Source organism: Hydra vulgaris, chromosome 06 (genome assembly GCF_038396675.1).
Source record: "Hydra vulgaris chromosome 06, alternate assembly HydraT2T_AEP".
Lineage (NCBI taxonomy): Eukaryota > Metazoa > Cnidaria > Hydrozoa > Anthoathecata > Hydridae > Hydra > Hydra vulgaris.
In genome coordinates, this window is record NC_088925.1 from 24,782,501 (window position 1) to 24,809,744 (window position 27,244).

The following is a 27,244-nucleotide window of genomic DNA, read 5'->3' on the forward strand; positions in this document are numbered from 1 at the left end:
GTAAGCAATATGAATCCGCATTGGAGCTGAAAACTCGTATCAGAGAAGCTTGGAATGAAATATCTATAGAAACTATCCAAAATCTTGTGACTAGTATGTCAAGTCGCATATTTGAAGTCATTAAAAATTCAGGAAGCAATACTGAATATTAAATGAGCGTAAAAAAAAATATTTTTTGTATTTTCTTGTATATAATGTAAATGAGGCTAATTCTATTTTCTCCACAAATTGAATACTTTTAATTTTTTTTCCACTTGTGATTAATTAAACATACCAATTTATAAACTTTTTAATTATAGTAAAAGATAATAAGAAATAGGGTATATTTAATAATTGTTTCATTGTCATTTTTGTTAAATTAGAATGAAAAATAAAGTAAGGCTAATTCTATTTTCTCCGCTGTAGTTAAGTAAATTAATAATTTATTTAATATAAATAGTTAATTAGTTTAATATAATTATTTTGATTTTTTGACAAGTTAAAGCTCAGCCAAACTTCATTCAGATTTTTGTATAATGCATTAAGTGTGTTGTTTTATGTTAAATATACTTTGTATGGATATATATTAGAGTCCTTGTTAATCATAACTCACTGTTTTTCATTTGCTGGAATAACTTTTGTAATTAAATTAAACCCAGTTTAAGCTATTTTCTATTTAACATGTCCCTTACAGTATGAAAAAATAAATTTACTAAAAATAGGTCAACCTAGTACTCAATTGAAGCAAAGTTTGATAGAAGTTCCAAAAATATTTATATATATAATACACAATTTTTTTTATATTTATTGCATAAAATCTATGGGTTTGCACACACACACAGATACACACAAGGTGGGAGATTTTTTTCACACAATCCCCCAATGACTATAGGAGTTTTTTAAAACACTAACAGACATATAAAAAAAGTTACTACTTAATGGCATACAAAATCGACAAAAATATTTTACAAGAATTTATATGTTAAAAAATGTAAATATACAAGTAAATATTTTTTGTATAATTAAATAAGAGTACAATTATTTTAACAGTGTTATAAGATAAAATCAAATGGTTCCTTTGTAAAGAAATTCCTTTTTAGTGGGTAGAAGAGAGAGGATTGATGATGTTTTGGTATTAAATCTGACAAATAATAGCACAATGACTTAATAATTTTTATAGAAATGTATCATTCTTACATTTTTTTTTTCTGTGAATAAAATAACAAAGTTTTGTTTAACTTTAATAATCTCATTTTTAAAATGGAACAAAAATGAGTATGTAATTATATAGTTTTTTTTTAATAAATTGATAAATTAGGTAGGAGAAAGAGGGGCACCATGATAAATGGGTCACCATAAAGCATTGTAATTTTGTTGGGCTCTTAAGAATTATAACAACCACTTTCATACTTTCATATGGTGAAACAGTTACTGTTACAGCTATGTATTGACAAAAAAATTATATCATTTGACATTATTAGGGCTGTGTTTTTATGATGACAAAGTAATTTATTAATTTTTAAAGTTTATAAGTTTTAAGGTTGCTTATTTAATGTGTCTTAATTAGACAAAATTATTGAAAAAACAAGTTTATACTAAAAAAGCCCGATTGTTTTCTATTAACAAGTATGAGATAACTTGATACAGTATTTGTGGGGTGCCCTAAAACTGTAAAATAGTACTCTATTGTGTCATAAACAATTCTAAAAATCATTTATTTAATTATTTGCAGTTAATTTTTAACAGATTTATGTAAATATAATACTAGGAGATCCAATTTCAATACACAATCATTATTTATTGATGCTTAAGAATGACATTTAAAACGACATATTATCATGTTTTCTAAAATGTGGTATGGACCATTAGATGCATTATGTGAGTTATAATTATTAATTTGTTTGCCTTTTAAGCACAAATGTGCTTTTTTTCTTCGTTTTATACTTTTTGTTTACTTTTTTAATTATGCTCATAGTTTGTACAAAGGTATCCTATGGGTGGGGTGCTTCATAGTTTGTAACAAGGTATCCCATGGGTGGGGTACCTTGATACAAACCATGGGTGATTGATACAAACCATGGGTGACAAGATTGTACCTTGATCAAATTTCTAATTTTACTAACTCATAAGTTGTTTTTTTTTGGTAATGAACAAACTTAGTTTTGTATGTATAAATTGTTCTACTAATTAAACAAAAAAGATTGTTGAAAAAATTATTACGAGGCAAAAACAAAAAATGTATCATGGTGCCCCACTCTCCCCTATACAAAAAATACTCTAATTCAAAGTAAGGTTCAGTACCAAAACAATCGACATTGTAAATCTTCTGCCCACTAAATCTTCAAAGAAATGCTTTGCATTGTTTGGTATAAAATGCAGTTATTTTATTTATTTTAGTATATCAATATTTATTATAATCTAATGTATATTTACCCAGGTCACTGATTCCCTGATTCCCTGATAGTGTAATGCTGACATAACGCTTGCATATTAATCATGCGGAAGTTATTTTATTTTCAAGCGCGTTAGTTACTTAAAAAATATCATGTGTCAAAACAAATTCATTTTATTTAAACTTGATTAACTTATTGAGTTAAAGTATTGTGTAGTGTAGTGGTTAATAAATTTTATAAACACTCATTAGGTATGCATAATATATATAAGATTTATTTGTCTTCACTTCACTTCTCAAAATAATTATCATTAGCAAGTATAAAAGGTTGCTAAAAACAGGCGCCACGGGCGCCCATAAATTTTCTAGTATATTATATAATATATTAAGATTTGATATCTTATAACTTAGGTTTGACTATTTTTTTGCCCTGTGACTACAAAGCAGTTAAGTTATTACAAAACTAAATGAAGGTGATAAACACCTTCCTTTAGTTTTACTATCTTATAGTCCTAGACAAAGCCCTTACTCATATATAACTTTAAGATGCTCTTTTTCAATCTTTCTCTTGTCTTCAACCAGTTTGTTTTGCCCCTATTTTCATTAATTTTCCAGTTTAGAATAATTTTTTCAAGGTTTTTCAAGTCTCCTAATTTTATTTTATACACATAAAAAGATTTTTTTTGGCAGACATCACGACCTTTATGTAGTCCTCTGAAAGGTAAAGCTTCACGTTTTAGCACCTATTCAGTATCATTGAAACCGGTATCATCAGACAGAGAGTTGTGTTCAGAAATCAAAAACTTAAGAAAAATTGCTTTATTGTTAGGATGAGTTTCAAGAACAAACATTTAACATTAATACTATTTTTATATTTTAATTCTGGCCTCCACAACTGTCTGCCTGCAACGCCAACTCAGTGACACTTCAATTAATAAAAGACCCAACTTCTCTAATAGAATAATCTACAACCTTACTGTAATCTAAAGGACAAAAATATTTAAAACCATTGAATTTTTGGGTGCTTTACAAATTCCTTTGCAATCATAATAAAAAGGATTTTTTTTTTCAGTTTTGTTTTTTTCTTTGTTTTTCTTTCATATTTCCATTATATTATAAGAGCTTTTGCTCGTGGTCTACTAGTTGCTGCAGAGTTTGTCAATGTTTTGAAACCATGTTTTTTATTTGACTAAAATTCTACTAAATATAAAAAATATATATGCTCATTGAGTTTAACTAACTCCAACAGAGAATGCATTTTCTTCAAACACACTTTCTTCAACAAGATCTTATCTTGAAATCCAAAACCCGAAGCCAGTATATACAAATTGTGGCAATGGTTCATAACTATTTTTGAGCATTGACTTTCCTTTTAACATTGTGTATATAGAATATAAACCCATCTCAACAACAACAGTATTTTCTTCCAAGGTACCATAATCAACAGGGCTAATGTTGGCATCCAAATTCTGAAACAATTTTATTCATTGTACCAATAAGTGATAATATAATTTAAGCATTCAAACATTAGACATACTAATTACAAACTTACCTCAAGAACACCTAAAGCTGACTTTCTTTCATCAAACAAACTTATTTTCATTATATGATATAACAACTATAATATAAAATATTTTTACAAACTTATTTTCATTATACGTTTTAACAACTATACTATAAAACATTTTTACATAAACTTTAATAGTACTAAAACTATAGTAATAATAAAATAACACCAAAAAATACACATGTTCTTATTATTATGGAACTATGCATGCACTTTCTCTCATCTTTGTAAGATTTTATCTTCGAGCCAGTGTAATAAATACACAGATCTGCTTTTGGTACACTGACAACACGTTAATTTATCCATTTTTTAATTTAATTTAAGATTTATCCATTTTGAATTTAGTTTAAGTTAATTTATCCATTTTGAATTTAAGAAAACACAAAATAAATGCAAAAAGTAGCAAATGAAACAAAATCAATCTTTACTATGAACAGCAAATACCAAATGTCATAAAATATTAACATAGAAAAGAACCTTTGAAAGAGAAATAAGACAAATAAATATGATAGATTTATAGAAAAAATCCATCTTTAACACCTTTTCTATAGATCAAAAATAAACACTTAATTCATAGAACAGAAACAATGTTAGGTTGGTTCGATTATATGAATTATTGTTGTTTAACATTTTATTTTTGAATACTTCCTTTCCCTGAAATGATATGACCTTTTTAGGATTCTTTGATCTTGATTTGAAAAAGCTGTATTATATACATTTTGCAGTTGATTCCTTTCTTGGTAAACATAAAAAGTAAAAAAAAAAAATTTCATGATACACCATATTGTCAGTTGTTTCCTTTCAGTTAAATGTTGTTCATTTAACCCTATTATTGTATATTTTTAAATTTAAACAATATTTTAGATGTAAAAGCTATCAGAGAATAATTTATTGGGGATATTGATTGCCCTTTCAAACATTTCTAAGTGTAGAAATTGATTGTAAAAAAATATAATTTATATACTGAATATAATTAATAAATTCGATTTTTTTAAATTGTGTGAGACAAAGCTGTGTTTTTAAAATAAAGAGTAATGGTAATTTTTTAAATTTACACCAGGTATTGCCTTGGATAGTTTTATACTCCAAAACATCTCAATCGGAGCAAGATCTTTACATAATTTTTTTTTTTTTTCATCAGAAAAATTATATTCTTGCTCAAGATGGATCATTGCTACTTTAGCTTCTTTGCAAACTTCATAAAATCTCCAAAACATTCTGGTAAGGCTATTCCATCAACCTTTACAATCTCAAAATTTTTTTCTGCTTAAAGGACTGGATAGTTTGTGGTTGAAAATTGTCATTATTTAGCAATAATTGGACCAACATCAGAAACCAGGTTTCACTCACTGTTAGATTTATCATGTTTCTTTTCTGGCTTATCATAATCATCTTTCTGTTCAATTAAAACATAAAATATCAATTAATACATCATCCAACTAATATATCATTCATAAAATGATTTTTTCAAAGTATATCTCAAAAACAAAGATAGATTGCATATGCAAGACAGGCAAAGTGAAGTGGACTAGTTTCATTTTCCAAAATTCATAATTACACATGCATCATCAGTGGTTGTTGCTACAATATCCTTGTCCAAATCCAACATACGTTCAAGCAATCTTGAGTTAAAAAATTGAATAGCTTTTTCAGTTTTCTTGCTTCCACTTACAGGAATCATTCCAAGTGATTGAAAACCATTTAAACCATGTAAGTTCAGATTTATATAACCACGATTTTTGACAGAAGTGGATTCATCAAAACTAACAGAAAAACAACCATCTGCTTCTTGAATCTTTCCAAATTCTAGCTCAACATTATATATTATAATAATATATTATGCGCAATAATATATACGCTATAATAATATATATACACAATAATAATAATAATATATACACAATAATAATAATATATACTCAATAATAATATATATGCAAAAATAATATATACACAATAATACATACTCAATAATAATATATACTCAATAATAATATATACGCAATAATAATATATACACAATAATAATATATACTCAATAATAATATATACTCAATAATAATAAATACGCAATAATAGTATATACACAATAATAATGTATACACAAGAATAATATATACTCAATAATAATATATACACAATAATAATATATACGCAATAATAATATATACACAATAATAATATATACACAATAATAATATATACACAATAATAATATATATGCAATAATATATACGCAATAATAGTATATATTCAGTAATAATATAAACGCAATAATAATATATGCTCCATAATATATGATCAATAAAATATGCAAGTTATATATTGTTAATAATAATAATATAATTTACTATCATGGATTATCTTTATCCTGATATTTCTGGAATTATTTTTAAAACTTTTTATTTTTTCTAAATATTCAAATTTAGAATATAGAAAAACATGTTAAAAAAAGTTTTTTTGTAACTTAAGTGATGTTACCAAACTTGAATTCATCAATGGAATAATGACAAAAGATGTTTATACTGATCTTATGAAACCAAAAATAGAGATTAAGCACCAAAATAGCAGGCTCATCTCATAATTTCATCTCTCAATAGGATAGAGATCCAAAATACACATCAAAGTTAGCTACTCAGTGGTTCAAGAAATAATTGTTTTTTTATGTTATTTTACCTCCCTATGGCCAAGAAGGCCACTAAATATAAACTTCTAACTGTATATAATTAAATGGTATTAAAAAATCATATTATTTAATAATATCATTTGATAAATCATGTCATAAATTATATAATAGTAAATTTTAATGTAATTTATATCAAGCTTTACATAAAGTTAATTAATAATCAAATCTGGTGCTATTACAAATTTATGAAACTTTAAATGCATCCAAACTTGTTTTAGAATTAAATTTAAATGATGCAATAATAACAAAATAAGTTGCACAAAGAACTTAAAAAAAAAATACTCTATTCATGCTTATTCCAAAGTTGCAGAAAATTATAAGGTACTTTTTAATTATAAGGTACAATGATGTAGATAATATAGTTAATAAGACATCCTTCATATTATTTTGTTGATTATATAACTTTTATGTAAGAAATAATTAAAGTTTTTAACAATTATCTCTTTGCGCATTTAACCTACCATAAAATATCATTAATAATATTGAGCTTAAATAGGAAGCTGTCTACATTGACTAAGGGTTTGGGTTTCAGCAGATATCACCTAGTTATAATGGATATTTATTACCAAAATGCATGTATATATTTTTTTGTTTATATTTTTGTCTAAATTAAATATCTGAATAATTAAGTAAAACTTTTTTTACTATTAAAAAAATAAACTACAATCTAAAAAATTTCCTTAACTTGTTAACCTTCATAGTTGTTTTGTTAAATGTGTTTTTGGCTATTGCTGTAGACAACATATCTTTGACTGCAGATGAAAAAGAACAAATAGAAGAAGAAGAAAAAGCTTGTGAAGAACATTTAAAAGAGGTTCATGAAAAGTACTCTCCATCCCACTCAAAGTAAGTTTTTTCAAATTATGAAATTATATATACACACATATATACATATACATACATATATATATATACATATACATACATATATATATATATATATAAGTATATATATATATATATATATATATATATATATATATATATATATATATTTATATATATATATACACACCTTATACAAAAAGTTTAAACACACTTGTTTTTTTAAAGTTAAGTTATGTTTAGAGTGGTACAAAGGGAAAATATGAGGCAGGGTCCAGGCTTTTTTTTTTTCTTTTTCTTAGTCGATTAAGAATAACACCCAACTTTGAATAAAAAAAACACAAAATATTTTCTGAAATTAAATAACAAACTTAAGTAATCAAAAGATTACTTAGATAAAAGTGCAATAAAGTTTAAACGCATTTTCAAATTCTTTTAATTGAAATATATTAATACAAGATATGACCCCCGTTGTTTTTAATACATGCTTGTATTCGCCTTGGCATTGATTCAATTAAGTTTTCAATTATCTTGATTGGTATTTCAAGCCACAGTTTGGTCAGTTCTTGTTTGAGCATTTCGTGACTAGTTATTTGCTTTTTTGTTAGTTGATAATCCATCCAGCTCCATAAATTTTCAATGGGGTTAAGTCTGGTGATTGTGCTGGCCAAGGCATGAGTCAAATACTACTTTTAAGGAAATAATCAGTGATTGAGTGTGCTGTATGGCATGGAGTATTGTCTTGTTGATATAACCAGTCTTGATCAGCCTGGAAGAAATCGCAACTAAGAATAAGCACGATTTCCAAAATGTCACAATACTCATAGTGATTTAATCTTCCTTAGTATATTTTATGACAGCCAACACCTGAGCCTGATATCTACATCCCCATATGCCGATAGAGCCACCACCTTTTTGAATATGGATTAGTAGGTGTTGCTTCAAATATTTTTCTGTATTTTTGCAACAAACAAATCTCTTATTTTTTCTGTTAATAATTTCGAAATTTGATTTATCACTATAGATAATCATTTTCCATTGTTCCACTGAATAATTTAAAAGCTCTTTGCACCGTTTTTTTTCATCTTTGGCAATTGGTTAACATCAACAAAAGCTTTCTTACACCATGAAATGAATTTAGTTCTTTCTTGGATAATAACTTATTGTCATTCAACTAACTGTTTCTGGTTGCTTCTGGTTGTCTACCAGCGAGCTATTGATTTCTGCACTTAAAGTTGATACTCTCGCTTTTAGGTTACGTCTGCTTAGCGTGTAAAGCATGGTTTCATTGCATGTTGTCATTTTTTTTTGACACCCAGCACAAAGTTTATTATCGACACTTCCAGTTGATAAATAATTTTTTATTGTTGTGCGAACGCTGAATTCAGAAATATTTAGGCGCCTGCCAATTTCTTGATTGCTTATTTTCATTTTATGCATTCCAAAGGCTTGCCATTTTGTTTTTGACAAAATAGCTTGTTTACTCATAAAAAAAAATATTTTGACAAGTTAAAAACATATATTGAAAAGTATGATATTTTGATCAGTTAAAAATTGCTGAACTTTGAATCAAATCGTAGTTGCAGTTTTTATTCAAATAAAATAAGAATAAATATCCAAATGAAATACCCTAACACTAACAGGTTGTGTAGTGATAAAAATGCAAAAGACTTACAGCATTCAGTTGTGTATATATATATATATATATATATATATATATATATATATATATATATATATATATATATATATATATATATATACAGTGTCTCAAAAAATTATCCGACCAAACACTTTTTTAAATATTTTTCCTAAAAAAAAAATTTAGACTTTTTTGGTAAACTCAAGATTAATAAAAATAAAAGAACATGTTTTTAAATAGATTTTCTTTATTTCAATGTAAAATATGAATCACAAAGTTTTCAGTCTTTAAATAAATGAACTTAGGTCGTTTTTTTATTGACAAAAAAATATTCGACCAAACGCATTATTTGTTCCATAATAAATTATTGTTTAACAAAACAATTATTTTAATACTTTGTTGGGCCTCCCTTTGCTTGGATTACAGCTTCTAAACGTCTAGGCATTGATTCGACTAAAGATTTTGTTTCTTCTGATTGAATCTTTTTCCAGGCTTCTTCAATTGCCACTTTGAGGTTTTCTTATTTGGAAAATGACGGATCTCCAATTTTTTGGTCTACAATTTCCCACAAATGTTTAATGGGATTAAGGTCCGGTGATTGTGCAGGCCATTCCAAGACCTCAACATTATTTTCAGCAAACCACTCCTTTGTTTTAGTGGCACAATGCTTGGGATCGTTATCTTGCTGAAATGTAAAATCAGATCCTAGCCAAAGTTTTCAAGCAGATGACTTCAAATTTTGCTTTAATATGTTTCTGTATTGCACCTGATCCATTATAGTATCAATAAATTGGAGTTTTCCAACACCCTTCCAAGCCATTGAACCCCATACCATCACGTTACCGCCACCATACTTGACAGTTCCTCTCACGCAGCTTAATTTGTAGGCTTCTCCGGCTTTTCTCCAAACTTTTTGGGCTCCATCAGATGACTTTAAGTTGAATTTCGATTCGTCGCTCCACAGGATCTTTTTCCAGAAACTTAACGGCATGTTTTTGAACTTCTTAGCAAACTCCAATCTTCTTTTCATGTGTTTCTTACTCAAATATGGTTTATTACGCACAAGTCGTCCTTGAAATCCCTGGTCTCGGATACGATTTCTGATTGTCTGATGGGATAATTTGATTCCATAATTCTCTTCAGCTTGCTCAGCCAGTTTTCGAGCAGAAATGAAGCGATTTTTCTTGACTTGTATAATTAAGTTTCTATCAAAACTCTTAGAAGTCTTTTTTTGCGACCCTGGCCTTCTTTTGTGGCTGTTGTTCCGATCAAATTATACTTCTTCATTATGTCGGATACTGTATTATGAGGAATTCCAGTCTCTTGCTGCACCTGACGATAGGTTTTACCCTGATTGACTAGATCGACAGCTAAATTTCTCTGAGAAACAGTCCAGTGACGTTTACTTCCAACCATTTTACTTAAAAAAACATTAAACCTTTTTTTTATACAAAAATTTTTTTTTACTACAAAAAAACAGTTTTTTGTTATCAATTTCATTAATTGTATAAAAATTTGCTAAAATATTTCAACAAATTTCACATAAAATTAATTAAACTTACATAAATATGGCTTGGTCGGATAATTTTTTTACAAGCTTATTCAGTACTAAGTTTCTTTTAGGTCAAATAATAAACCAACTGAAGCATGAATCAAATATAATGAACGCTTAATAACATATTATTCCCAATAGAATTAAAATGACAGACAAAATAAGTTTCGCTATTCATTGTTTTTAGTATAATTTAGAGCGTAAACATTTTTTATTGGGAAAAACTTTTTTGGTCGGATAATTTTTTGAGACACTGTATATATATATATATATATATATATATTTATATGTATACATATATATAAATATAAACTAATAGAAAATCACTTAACAAAAATTTTTATTTAACACTGTGTTTCATCAATAAAGACTCATATATAATAGAAATCAGTTTTCTGATGAGTCTTTATTGATGAAACACATTGTTAAATGAATAAATTTTTTGTTAAGTGATTTTCTACTAATTTATAATTGCTCTGTTCTTTTAAGAACATTGAGCATTCTATTTTGTAGAATACATTTTAAAGTTGTTTAAATATATATATATATATATATATATATATATATATATATATATATATATATATATATATATATATATGTGTGTGTGTGTGTGTGTATATATGTATATATATATATGTATATATATATATATATATATATATATATATATATATATATATATATATATATATATATATATTCTTATCTCATAGCTGAAAGAGACTTTTATGGTAAAAAAGTCTCTTTTAACAACAATTACATAACCTCATCAAATAAGCTACATTTTTATGTTGTCTAAAAGTCAAATCAATTAAAATAATGCGAAAGTACATTAAGTTTTATTGTTTTTTAGAAAACTACAATAATATTGACTAGAAAGTTTTTTAATTAATAATGTTTTTGTTTTTTAAAAACATTTTTTCTAAACATTTTTAAACAACAACCTTGTTCTACCCTGTGAATGTATGGTAAATGCCCATAAAATGAAAATATCTGTAATATACTTCATGGATTCATGTTTAAAATTATATTTAAGTAAAAATATAAGCCTTTATGTTTGAAAAAATAGGTGTAGAGCTTTGCTTTTACTCAAATCTCCCTCGCTTTGAAATTGCTCTCTCTGTTTCCTATATACTCATAGAAAACCTGACCAATGGAATTCAGTGAGCATAACACATCTAATGACTAACATCTGATTGCCATTAAACACGTATTATGCAAATGTACTGAAGCTGGTGTACTTAAAGTTAATGTTCTTGGTTCCTGTTCAATCTCTTTATTTCCTACATTAACGCTAATCTTTCACCTGAAATCATTCTTAAAAAATATGCTGATGACATTGTTACATTCTACATTAAAGTTTCTGCTAATTTATCACAATCCATTGTAGATGGTGTCGCACTATGATCTGTGCCAATGGAATGAAACTTAATAGCTGTAAATGTAAAATTATTAGAATTATTCTCAGGTGCTCAAAAATTTAAGCTATACCTTCTCTCATACTCGATATATTATATATTAATTATAGTTATTAAATAAATTTTTTAAATTTATATAAGGTTTGAGCAAAATGAAAAAACATAATGCACAACTAAATGCTCTGCTATTAAAAATTATAATTATGCAAACACTTTTATTGTGGATTCTTTTATTGCTGTAATAATTCTTTAACTTGCTGTATTTTATTACAGTAAGAAAAGATAAAATATTTTTTATAAACAGTAAAAAACTATATAGCTTTTTGTTTACTATGTTTTCCATTGAATTAATAAAATTGTTAATGAATAAATGGATAGCTAGGGTGAAAATCCGAAGAAAAGGCTTGTCTAAATTTTTTCACAGCGCCATAAACAGCGCTCAAAAATAAAATTTTTTTTTTTTTAGTGTGGCAAACAAATATATGAAACCTTTAGTAAAGTTGAGGTTTTTTTGATCAAGGAAACTTAGTTTTTTCATAGTTGTTGTTTATATTAAAAAAAGATTTTGCAATAAATAATTTAGTGCAAATACGCAAAAAAAGAATTTTACTCAAATACGCAAAAAAATGTTGTTGTTTTTTTTGCATAAAATATGCGAAATCTTTTTTTATTTAAAACAACAATTATGAAAATACCAGGATACACAACATTCTAAAAAAAAATTTGAACCGTTATGATCAGATTAGAAAAAAAATTACAACATTGTCAACATTACAACAGTTTGTTGTTCATAAAAAGCAACAATTTGATAAAAAGAATTTCTGTGTCAACCATGAAACATGCTCACAGAGTCAGATGGTATCGTATTCCCTGAAAAAAAATGGTACCACTAGACTATATTTTTTAACTCTGGAGGCAACCACGAATGGATATAAGTATGTTGATTTAATTTTATTTTGAGATTATTACAACTTAAGAAACTTAAGATGTATGTAATATATTATTACTTTATATAAAATAAAATAAAACAACGCTTCATAATATATAATAAAATAAAACAATGCTTCATAAGTTGTGTATATGTTTTTGATTTAAAATATTTAAGCTGCTAATGAAAGAAGTATGTTTTTGAAGTTTGTTTTATTAATATATTTATCAAAATGAGAAAATGATATATGCAGCTATTTAACTTGTTTACTATGTTGCTCTTGGCAACATTTCAAATTAACTACTCTGTTTTTGTAGGTTTTTACACATGTCAACATTTAGGCACTTCTTTATGTTTATCTCTGTACATCCTTTTTCATTTTGGTCATGAAGTTTACTGATTGTAGAACCTTTACTCAAGCTACTTGACAGGAATAATAGACAAATACCTTATTTTGTTGAAAGTATATGCGTTCTTTGAGTTGAGCATAAGTTTGGGTTGGTTAGAATAGGCATAATAGCAACAATTTATGTATACAATTTATTGCAACCATTTATAAATATGTTCAGTGTAAGTTGACTTTGGTCTGATCAAATAATCTTTTTCAGCAAGTTAAATTTCAAACTTGAACAACATGGTATCAAAAAGCTCCATTCTTTTGTCAAAATCATCTTTACTTAGCTCTTGTATTGTACTTGGTCTAAAAATTCAAAGGTCTAATTTTTAAATGCAATAGCTGCTTGTGCTTACGCCCGTTTGGGTAACACCTTTTTGAATTAAAAAGTTGTTGGTTTCTTCAAACATTTCTCTAGTATTTTGAACATTCTCCTCTATAACAGAATCAGAGTTTTCTCATGAGGAGACTGAACAGTAAAATGATTTTTTTGTTGCCTTTTTTTACCCCTTGAAAATTATTTAGTACCTTAAAATTATCAAGTTTGTCAAATAGAAAAACAATTTAAATTCTCACTTCAATCGCAAGTTGTGAATTCATACTTTTTTATATATATCTAAATTATAAGTTAAACTTAATACTTGTATGAACTTTTAAAAAATATATTAAAATAGTTAGAAGCAGTTCTAAATCAACTGATACAAATCAATTTTTTGCCATGTTAATTTATAAATTTTTTAACTGCATAAGAGAGACTGCATACTTCCAGAAACAAAGTCTTTGATTAAAAGTAGAAAGAACAAACTTTTGATTAATAAAAAAAAAACTTTTTACTTTAATAATTAACTTAATTTAATTTTGATTCAGTATTATTAAATTACTTCAATAATAATGAATCAAATATAGTATACTTAAGGTTTATGTAATATAAATCAAATATAGCATATTTAAGGTTTATGTAATATAAATCAAATTTAGCATACTTAAGGTTTATGTAATATAATAGTATAATAAATATAATATAATTATAATTTTAAAATTATAAATGTAAAATTTGATGCTCAAGTTTTTATATACAAATATTGTGTAATAATTAAGTAATCAGCAAGTTATTTTTATTCATAACTTTCTATCTTTGCTTTTTTTCAGTGAAGAAGAACCATCTGATGAGCATGTATGTGTCATTGTTTATTCTTTTTTTTCTTTCTTTTTTTTTTTTTTTTTTTCCACTTATTAAATAAAGCACATTACAACAAATGTATATATTTTAAATATATTTTATAATTGTAAACTTGAAAAAATGTTTAATTAGACTGAAGGTATGCATCCTCATGGAGAATTTGATTCTTGCCCAAATAATGGTCAGAGTTTATTTCAGTTATTTTTTAATATTCAATAGTAATGATTACACTGATCAACAAATAAAATTTTATTGTGCATATCTTGTTAACTAGGTGGTTTTTTAAAACAAATTAAATATGCTGATTTCAAATATGCAAACCATTTTTCACCATCACGTCAAGTCGTAAAGATATTTGGGTTCAAATCTTTAGTATTTAAGGTAAAGTCCCTAATATTGTCGAAAAAAAAGTTATTCAAAAGTATGTCAACCTGGGTCTCAAAAGAAGCGTATTTTCATAGAGATTTTAGAAAACATAAATATTTTTCCTTAAAATTTATTGACAAAAAAATTATGTAAAAAAATGCTAAAGACTCTTAAAAAAATTTAACAGAATGTTATTCAGCAATAATACAAAAAATACTTATTTTTATTACAAATGAATAACATTTTTAAAATCTCTATGAAAATACGCTTCTTTTGAGACCCAGATTGACATACTTTTGAATAACTTTTTTTCGACAATATTAGGGACTTTACCTTAAATACTAAAGATTTGAACCCAAATATCTTTACAACTTGACGTGATGGTGAAAAATGGTTTGCATATTTGAAATCAGCATATTTAATTTGTTTTAAAAAACCACCTAGTTAACAAGATATGCACAATAAAATTTTATTTGTTGATCAGTGTTATTATCGTTAAATGTTAATTGTATATCATAAATTTGTTATTGAAAATTTATTTATTGTTAGTAAAATTCAAAGGATAGTTTTTTAAATCTGCCTAGGAGCTGTTGGATAAAATTTTTTAAATCTAACCAGATATAATAAATAATGTAAAAATCCCTTCTTTTTTTTTCTTTAAAAAAAAAGAAGCATTTATGCTTGAATACTTTATTTTGACTCAATAGACAAGCTTTCCCTAATATACATTGTTATAATTTTAAAAATTCGACATTAATTCAAATGAATTTGTGATTTTTATTCAAGTTGAATTTGTATCAAAATGTATTTTTTATCAAGTTTGAATTTGTAACAAAAGTTGGCAAACTCAAACTGTTTTTTCTGTCAATTTTGTGCTAAATATTCGCACATTTGTTGATTTGTCAAACCCTGTTTCTAAATAATGTGTTCACCTGTTCGCCAACCTAAAATAGTTTTAGTTTAGCAATTTTTTCCCTATTTTCCTTAATTCTGAGGGCAATGTTGATAATGTTGCGTACAGATTGTGAAATTGCACATTATACAAAATGCGCAGATTGTAAAATGTTGAATTTTTATTATATATTTTTTTAATTGTAATATTTGTTTTATATAATACTAACTATTTGAAATACGGGTGTTGGTAAGTCACCTGTTCACCAATCATTTCTTTACTTATTCATTATATGGTCTTTTCAATGTTTTTTTAGTCATTGATAAAAAAATTATTTATTTAAAAATTTAGGGTTTAGCTTAATGATATAAAGTTTTATGTTTTAAAACTTCTTATACTAAACACGGAGAAATTGTTCGCATATATATTTTTTTGCTCTTTTTCACGCATTTAGAGCTTATTTGTTTTTTTGAAATTTAGCTATGATAAAATTAAGACCCTCACATAAAAAACCCCTCCCGCTTATGTTTAATCAGCAAGTGAGAACAGTTATTTTAGTTAAAAGCAATCAAGATTTTAAATATTTAAAGCTTTTGACAATGTTTAGCATGATGGTCTTCTTCATAAGCTTGCTTATCAAATCATTTCTTTCAAACCGCTTTATTAAAGTCATCTTTGCCTGACTTGTAATTCAACAACTCTTCAAAGTCTCATTCTTTTACTGTATCTGTCCCTGCATGTAATAAAAACCTTTATTTGTACAACTTTTCAAGTCTTGAGTAAACTGTTTCCTTGCTATTTAACTCTATTCTTTGTTTTCTAGTAACTCCCAACTTAATAGTGGTTGATTGCAGCCTTATTGGGAGTGAATCAGAAAAAAAAAGAATAAAAAAAGCATATAATATTATAAAAAGAAGTCACAAATAAACACTACTAATCAATTTAACTGTTGCTGTTGTTGATGCTGTTGCTGTCATTGTTAGTGTTGTTTTTATAATAAAAATAAACAAAAACAGATAAAAACTTTGTTGTTAAATCCTTAATGTTTATCATTAACTACTTTTTGTTTAAATACAAAAAAACAAATAACTTTTATAAATATTATTAACTTTTCAAAACACTAAACAATATTTTTTTCATTGTTGATATTATCAAAAATAATAATACTGAACTAAATAGTTTTGAACTAAAACTTGCAAATTTCAATTATGTTCTAATTAAAAACATACTGTTTAAGACCCCCTATCTGCTAAATTATTTAATCTTAATAAATGTAAATATAAAAAAAAAACGAATTTCATTATTATATTTATATCTAAGAAGCACTATCTAGCAAAGAATTTTTTCCAGAGTGCTTCAGCCCCCTTGCTACACATAATTTCCAGTAGTCCCTAGAATTCTTTCATTGTTTTCATTATTAAAGAAGCAGATAAAAGAAATGCATTTATAACGCCTGTTAATAAACTATCCTCTAAATGGTTGCTTAGACATTTGATAAAGCTGTCTACATATTTTACCAATGTATATGTTGCTTTTTTTGAAAAGGTTAGTGTAAGTGCTTCAATATCTGTATTGCCATAATCTTTTATGTAGTTAACATAATTTTCTAAAGTTTTTATACATTGCTTATCCTTTGTGTGCGATGAAACAGTTTTCAACAACTTCTGTATAACAGTTTTATTGCTTTCAATTCTGCTTTAGTAGTTTTAGCTCCACGCAAGCAAGTTGGTAAACAAAACCTTTCTCTATGGATCTCTTGATTTATTGTCATTGTTTTAAAGTGTCTGTTTGCTTTGTAGATAAAAAATGCCTACCAAATGTGTGTATTGAGTGTGGGAACACTCAATACACACAATTACACACTTTGTTGAGTATACTCTGAATACAGTATTGTACTACAATACCACACTCAATACACGCTTTGTTGAGTATACTCTGAATACAGTATTGTTGGCAACTTAGAATGAGCAAATGTGTGGAACACAGTTTCTCAAAATATGTTGCCAACAATACTGTGTTCAGAGTATACTCAACAAAGCCATCTATTTCTAGATGCCAAATAAAATGCAAATTTGTACACTTTTTCTAATTTTGCTTGAATCTTGTGAGCAACCAAGTTTAAACTAGTACACTGCCAAGTTGAATCAATGACATCTAGAAAAGACTCCTTTTCACTAAATTTATTGTGTTTAATAATAACATCAGGGTTTTTTTTCTTAGCAAGCATGATCCATATATCAGTAATAGGTCACTGGGATTTATTGTTGTCACTAGCTAACTGTTTTAATGTGACATAATTTTTTTCTTAGACTCCCAGTAGTATGTGGTATGACCTTTTTAAAATTCATGATCTTAATTTATATTTCTTTAATTCAAGATAAAAAATTTACAAAAAATAAGTTTAAATAAATATAAAATGCCTCTATTTCTTTTATATTTTTATTTTATATTTAATAAACACTTTCTATGTCTTTCTATTTCTTTTTGCTTCTACTTTTCATTGTTTCACAATGAAAAGTAGAAGCAAAGTTTAATCAAATACATCAAAACAATGAGTTAAAAAAGTAGTTGGAAATAAGTAGTAAACTTCCTTAACTTAAAAAAAAAAGTAAATTTTGTTAGAATATAATAAAGAAAGTTAAATAAAATAACTATAAACAAAGTAGATATAATTTCTAGATATGTCAGGAAATAATAAATTTTCTTGTCAGCGTTGCATGTTTCTGTAAATAATGATAATTAAAAAGAATATAAATAAAATTGTTATCTCTTTTTTTAATATTAGTTTTGAATATTTTCAATTAACAAAAACTAATGATAAAGTCCACCGTTATAATTAAAGTTATTAAATGTACAGGTTACAATGTTTAGCTAACAACATTCTAATGTACAGGCTAACAACAGCAAAACTTTTTTCTTCTGTTTTTTTTTAAATTTTTATTCTATTAATGTTGGAATTTATGGTTTATGGAGTTGGTGCATTAGTTTGAATAATGCCATGCAGTTTGACCAGTGTGGTTGACACTGGTCAAATGGTTCAGCATTAAGTTTGGGTATGGCAGTGATACAGTGATAAGAAATATTTAGTATTTTTGTCATATGCAAAACTTCCAATAAATTATACATCAGTGTAAAAAATATATAATTTAAATGCAAATTTTTTAAATTTATATTGGTTACATAAATCTTTGAACAAAAAAGTATTTTTCAACAGGATAATATTAATGATTGAAAATTAATTAATTTTAAAAATTATTAAATCTTTAACTATAAAACATTGTTTAGGTGTTCCTGCAAAGCCAGGAGATAACTTTATTGAAAATTTGAAGAATCCTGCAAGAATGCTTCCTCAGCCATTCAAACCACCGATCCTTGAACAAAATACCTTGTTCTTTTTACCACCAACAAATGTGTAAGTTACTTTTTAAAGTTTATTAGTTAATAAATTATTTAAGAATATTTAAACTTGTTACTTAAGGTTCTTGCTTTTGTTACTTAAGGTTCTTGCTTTTGTTACTTAAGGTTCTTACTTTAACTTGTTACTTAAGGTTCTTGCTTTTGGTCAAGTTTTTAGTTTCAAGACTTTAACCAGAAGTGGATCTTACAGAATGTTTTTCTAGTTTTAGTCTATTTTCTAGTTTATTTGCCATATTTAGGTGGACATGTTTAGGTAGGTCAATAACTTATTTTTTACTACCACAGTATCATCCTTACTAAGCCTTTTTCTTTTTATTAGAGCATTATTAAAGAAATGCTAGTTACTCGGGTATGTTTGATCGACATTTTTTAATAGATGCAAAATTTGTTAACCTTTGTGAGCACATCCAATGCTCTTGACCCAAATAATTATAAAACTTCTCTTATTATACTTAGGATATGTCTTCCATCTTAAGCAGACAAAGATTGATAACATTCTAAATATTAGTATCCTTTTGAATAAAAATTTTGATAAATTTGTGATAAATTATTAGTTTTGAATCCTTCAGATGAATCTCTGTATTCATTGAAAGATTGAAATGTTTTCTCCAGAAAGTTCAAATGTTCCTTCATAACATGCTCAGGCATATTTTCCTATATGACCCATGACATGAGCCTTCACATGAGCTTTATATGTATCATAACATGAGCCTTATATGTATTATTATAACTTATAAAAACAACAGATGAAAAGTCCTACCAAAATGTTGCTTAACTTTATGTCAGAAGCAAATAAGTACTTGCATTCAATCATCTTCAATCACTTCACAATCTTTGTCATGTTGATTCTCACTAATTTTCTCATAATATTTTTTCACAAGTTTTTGTCTCTGAGTAGGTTCCTCTGGAACTGTTATCTTCTGCCCTATCCTTATTTGAGTCAAACAGATTTATTACAATCAAATACATACATACATACATACATACATACGCAAATACATACTTACATGCATATACACATACATACATACACGCATACACACATACATACATAAATACATACATACATACATACATACATACATACATACATACATACATACATACATAAATATTCCAAATATATTTAAATATATATATATATATATATATATATATATATATATATATATATATATATATATATATATATATATATATATATATATATATATAATTGAAAATATTATTTATGTTATCAAAGGATAATTATTAAACAACATGACTATATTTAAAATATAATTTAAAAAATATAAATCTTGAACCCAGCCCAGTCTTTCCAAAAAGGTTTAAGCTATTGCTCTCAACATTTTTAAAGCTTTTGATAAATTTTGGCATGCTGGTCTTCTTAATAAGCTCTCTTTTAATAGTGTATCAGGTAACATCTTTAAGATTATTGGATTTTTCCTTACCAATCGTAGTATAAAAGTTGTCCTCGATAGGCAGCACTCTTCCTCATACACTGTAACTTCAGGGGTTCCTTAAGGTTTGATCCTTGGCCCTATACTCTTTTTAATTTTCATTTACAATCTTTTAGAAATTCTTAAATCTAAGGTGGTAATGTTTGCTGGTGATGCTACCATTTATTCTTGTCTTAATAAGAAACCAACTCTCTCTGATTGCTTTGAGAGGGTTTTAAGCTTAAAAAGGGTCTCCCTTATGCTACAGCATGGGGCTCTCAGTCGCTGGTGACTTTGAATCAGATAAAAATCAATGCCCTTTCTCTTTTAGACAAAGTGCAAAAATGCATTGTAAACATATTTGGACCTGCTCGTATTGTCGTAATGTTGCTTCCCTTTCTCTTTTCTATAAATACTATAATGGGCACTGCTCTAAAGAGCTAGCTTCTTTTGTGCCATCTACTGAAATTCATTCTTGTGTTACTCCTCATTCAATTAAATCTCATCTTTTAAGTCGTCTGTAAATTGTTATCTTGCTCTATAAATTTCATCTTTTTTCTTACAGTAACTTCCAACTCTTATAGTGGTTGCTTGCAGCCTTTTTGGAAGTGAAGATGATGAAAAAAACAAAAACAAAAAAATTATAATTTTTTTTGTTTTTGTTTTTTCCACCATCTTCACTTTACTAAATCAGAAAAGATAAACTGCAAGCTAGACAGATTTTTTCATTTTAGAGAAGCTGTGCTTGCGATACTTTTACCAGCCATAGAGACATATAAGTTTTGATTTGAACAGAAAATAGTTTGTAGGGTAAGCAAAGACTTCCAGTGATTACTCAGGATTACAGCAAGTTTGGATTAGGCCTTCTAAATTTTTATTCAAAGCAAGGGCATTTTTTAAAAATGCATAGTTTCATTTAAAATTATATTTTCTACTCTCCTTAGTAAGCAGAGAAGCCATAGTATTTAATATATTATATATATATATATATATATATATATATATATATATATATATATATATATATATATATATATATATATTCATATATATATATATATATAACGGGTGATGCGGAAGTTATCGGACAAAATAAAAACGTCAATAACTTTTTTATAAATAAAAAAACAAACTAACATATTTTTTTTAAATAAAGCATTTATCTTTTAATAAAAATATGTTATTTTTTATATGAAAAAACACCACCATCTGCAATTGATCTCAATTTTGCTCTGACGCTTTTCATATGCGACTGTAAAAAGTTTAAATCAATTTCTTGTAGTTATAGTTTAATGCGATCAATCAAAACTTGCTCTGTTGAAGCTTGCCAATCTCCCTCATAAACCTTCTGTGCCAAATGTCCCCAAAAATTTTCAATTGGTCGTGCTTGAGGCACATTTGGGGGATTGGATTCTTTATCAATGCTATAGACATATTGGTCTGTCCAATTTAGAGAATCTTTAGAATAATGAGAATTTGCTAAATCTGGCCAAAATAAATAGTTAAAGTCTCCATGATACTTGTGAATAAATGGAAGAAGTCATTTTTCTAAACATTCATTAATATAGATTGATGAATTGATCGCTACAGCCTTGGAAATTAATTAACACAACAATTTTTTTGGAAATTTCTCTTTTCCTATAAAACAAACACTTTCTGGGCATGTCTTTTTGTTGTTTGTGTAGTATCCAGAATTTCCATGCATGTTGTCCCCTGCAAAACAAAAGTATTTTTTGTCATCTATGACTAGAAGCAATTTTGTGTTATAGAGTTGGTTAACTAGTTTTCTGGTTCTTTTCTTTGCCTTTATTTGTTGTTCTATAGTGTATTTTGGAGTCTTTTCATGTTTTCTATATTTAACATTCATTTTTTTTAACTGACGACCAATTGTCGATTGATTTACACCAAATTTAATACTTATTTTTCTCTGACTGACCCCTTTTCGATTGTTGACAAGTCTCGTTAATTCGGCTTTCTTTTCTCTAGTCCAGGATGTCGGACGACCAGGGTGCTTTCTATCAGAAAACGATTGAACAGTTTTAAGTCTTTTTAGGTTATCTTATATTGAACTCAGGTGCGTGGTGGCTCTAAAAAGCCTATGCGGGATTTTTATTTAAAGGCCTATATATGCGGTATTTTACCATATATGCTTGATGTAAAGGCTCATACGAAAAAAAAGATGTATGTATATATATATATATATATATATATATATATATATATATATAATAACTAACCTAATTCTAATAAATCATCAATACAAACTAGCAAGTTGAGATAACACTTGTAATTATTAATATTGTTTGTAATACATTTGTAATTAGTAATATTTGTAATTATTATTATTGTAATTTGTAATTATTAATATTGTAATTATTAATTATTGTATTTGTAATTTGTAATTATTAATATTGTTTGTAATACTTCAAAATAAAAAATGGTAACAATACGATGCAGCGACCGCGTTTTTGTTCTGATTTTCTAACACAATTTACCGCAAGCAAACACGATTAGTATTTTATTGTTTGAAGAACATAGCCTAACACAAAATCAAAAATCAAAGATTTCAATTTTTCTATTACTATATAATGATATATATTTTATTGTATAATAATATAAATTTTATTAAAATTATATATAATTTTTTTTCTAAAATAAATATCGAAAATCTTCATAAATTAGAAATTTTTTTTATCATAGTTTATGCTTTTGTTTATTCGGTGTTTTAACTTTTTTTAACATTTTCGCATAAATTCACAACAGCAAAAATGCCGCTCTAAAAATGGTGCCGTTATTGACATAATTTAAACATAAAAGTTTTTATAACGTAGTTTCATTTAGCACTTAATTGAAAATATTTCATATTTTTTCCAAAAATGCTATTTTATTGTTTTTTTATTTCAAAAATAAAACAAAATTAAAATAATGAAAATAAAAAAATTTAAAGCTATGGAATCTATATAATTTATTTTAAACTTACCTATAATTAATAGTAATAAAAATGTGTCGTAAATAAGTAAATTGTTAAGGTGTAATATGAAATTGTATTTGAAAATATTTGCGGTATTCCAACACCTCAATTAAAATAAATTCGTTAGATAATATGATTTTACACTATTTTTAAAAGGTTTTATTTGTGTATTTATATAGTTCATAATTCAAAGTTTGCATAAAATAAATCTTCTTTATATGTACTTTTTGCACAGCCATCATCCTTTTTTTAATCTGTCTGAGGACAGGATATTACGGAGTGGTTTGTTTGTTTACATACAATAATATAAACTGTATAAAAATAAAAAAACTTTATTTATTATAAAACAAGTTTATATCTGTTTTGAAACGCTACAAAAATGCAAAACATGAGTTCGATACTTATTTGTATAAAACTTAATTTAAAATTTAACACCAAAACATTTTTCTTAAATGAATTAAAACGCAATACAATTACTATATAGTAATTGTATTGCGTATTAATTCATTTAAAAAAATATTTTGGGGTTAAATTAGATTAATTTAAGTCCAACAATAATAATATGGGGGTCTGCAGACTTTTTTAAATTTATTTTGTCAACATTGCGATTGTTAAAAACTGTTTATGGGTTCATAATTTTTCTTATGAAAAAAATATCATAATACGTCTTAAAATATCTACTTTGTTTTCAAAGCAATATTACTATTATGCAAAATACTAATATAATTGCGCTCAAAGTTGAAAACTTAAAATCTAGGGATTAATAACATTTAATTTGTGCAAACATAAATTTTGTAAATAATTGTGGAATTTCTTTAAAATGTAGAAAAAATTAAAATTTGCCAAAAGGCCCATATTTAGATAAAAAAGTGAAAAGCCCATGCGGGAATCCCGCATAACCTCTGGGGCCACCACCCCTCTGATTGTACTTCGAGCAAATCCTTTCTTTTCAAAATGATTTACGATTTTTTTTTTTTTATATATTACGTTTATTTACAAAAAACATTTTTAGTCGCTTTCGAAAAGATTCTCGTTCAGCTGCATTTAACCTCATTTTAAATAATTGTGTTTCAAATAATAAAGTTTATATTTTATAGAACACTTATGCCTACCCATAAAACCACAAAAACTAATTATTATGCTCAAACAATGAAATTAGGATTTGTCCGATAACTTCCGCATCACCCGTTATATATATATGTATATATATATATATATATATATATATATATATATATATATATATATATATATATATATATATATATATATATATATATATATATATATATATATATATATATAACAAAAGAAAAATTAAAAACACATGACACAAGAATATCAAAATTTCTCTTAAAAATGTTTCTTGACCAAATTTAGGCATTTACTAATATTTATCTATAAATACAAAATAACTGATCTTAAAAAGTTGGTATATGAACAGTTATTTTATAACAAACTTCACCTTTCTATCAATATATTTATCACAAAAAATCACAAAAAAAACCTGACAATTTGGCAGATTTTTAATGTTGATTTTCTAAAAATGTGATACTTTTTACCATGTGTAAATGTAATACCAATTTTTTCCTATATTCCTATGAAAACCTTATCATGCCGATCTCATTTTTCCTAATTCCGAGGGTTGATATATATATATATATATATATATATATATATATATATATATATATATATATATATATATATATATATATATATATATGTATATATATATATATATATATATATATATATATATATATATGTATATATATATATATATATATATATATATATATATATATATATATATATATATATATATATATATATATATATATATATGTATATATATATATATATATATATATATATATATATATATATATATATATATATATATATATATATATATATATATATATATATATATATATATATATATACAGTACCGTGCAAAAGTTTAGAAACGCCAATTTTTTTTAGTTTTTAACGCATAACTTTTCACAAACTTTCTCAAATAACCTGAACTTTTTACTGAATGTGCTCTATATTATAACAATTCAAAATCCATTTCACAAAATTTTTAAAACTCACCGGTCAAATAATTTTTATTGTTTTTTTGAAAAGGCTTCCGTGCAAAAGTTTAGAAACAGTATAATAACCTGCAATTATGTCAGGTTTTTGTAAACAAAAGCATTATAAAAGGTTAAATTTTTTCTGTAATTTATTATTTGAATTAACTTGAGATATTTAAAAAGCAATGAAGTATAACTAATTGAGAAATTATTTGTGAAGTTTTATACTTCAATTACGTAGTGATATTTTAAAAGCATAGGAAAGGCTAAGGAAGTTTCAGATGAAATAAAGAAATTAATTATAAAAGCTGTAGGCAAAAAAATGACTTACAAAAGGATTTTTGAACTTTACAATGTTTCTAAACCAGGAATATGTCACATTAAGAAAAGGTTTCGTCAGCGCAAAACTATTGAAAGCAAGCCTCGCTCTAGAAGACCTAAAGTTACAACTGAAAAGGCTGATACATTATTAGTAACGTTTTGCAAGAATAATCCTTGCATGACTGCTGTCGAACTTAATTCAATTATGCATCAGTTTCATGGCACAAACTGTAGCGTTGATACAACTAAATGTCGGTTATGACAAAATCATCTGTATGGTTGCTGTCCAATTGAGAAACCTCTTATATCTGCAAGAAATTTAAGAACCAGAATAAAATTTGTGAGGGATCATCTCAGTTGGACAGTTAATGATTGGTCAAAAGTTCTTTTCTCTGATGAATCAAAGCTTATGTTATTCAGTAGTGACGAAATTAGATATGTCAGACGTCCAATAGGAGACAGATTCATTCCAAAATATCAGTTACCTACTGTTAAACATGGAGGAGGAAATGTTATGGTTTGGGGGTGTTTTAGTTGTGACAACCTGGGTCCCATTCATTGCATAGAAGGTATTATGGAGAGTTTATTTAGACATAATGAAGAACATTATGCTGCCCCATGCAAAGGACAAAATGAATCGCAATTGGATATTTTAACAAGATAATGACCTAAAGCATTGTGCCAGATCTGTTAAGGAATATTTTCAATCAAAAAAAGTCAACGTTCTTGAATGGCCTTCACATGGTATAATATTCCTCAGTATGTTCTCATTAATTTAGTTGATTCGATGCCTCGCCTCTGTGATGCTGTTTTAAAGGCAAATGGATAACTTTTATTAAAACTATTTTATTAAAAAATTGTAAATTTTGAAAGTTTTAGTAAATATTTCAGCTTTATAGAAATAAATAATAATCCAAATTCAACTGTTTCTAAACTTTTGCACAGAAGCCTTTTCAAAAAAACAATAAAAATTAATTGACTGGTGATTTTTCAAAATTTTGTGAAATTTTGAAAAATTGAAAGACTGCCTGCCCCAACCAAACCCTCAGTCAATGTAGCAGCACTCTCTTGCAAGTCAGGCTATAAGATAGTTAAGGTAGTAGCACTCCGTTGCGAGTCAGGCTGTTTGTCAGTTGATGTAGCGCACTCCCTTGCGAGTCAGGCTATAAGATAGTCGATGTAGCAACACTC

The 27,244-nt window shown here is 26.2% G+C and overlaps 1 protein-coding gene across 1 annotated transcript in view; it reads left to right on the forward strand.

Moving 5' to 3' along the window:
- The window catches only part of LOC105847844 (voltage-dependent P/Q-type calcium channel subunit alpha-1A), a 240,515-nt gene that overhangs the window by 101,646 nt on the left and 111,625 nt on the right, over positions 1 to 27,244 (forward strand). Inside the window, exons 15-18 of the mRNA XM_065799676.1 lie at positions 7,326 to 7,470; positions 14,536 to 14,560; positions 14,699 to 14,747; positions 19,110 to 19,236. Coding sequence (XP_065655748.1) covers positions 7,326 to 7,470; positions 14,536 to 14,560; positions 14,699 to 14,747; positions 19,110 to 19,236 — 346 coding nt within the window. The remainder of the gene's footprint in view (positions 1 to 7,325; positions 7,471 to 14,535; positions 14,561 to 14,698; positions 14,748 to 19,109; positions 19,237 to 27,244) is intronic.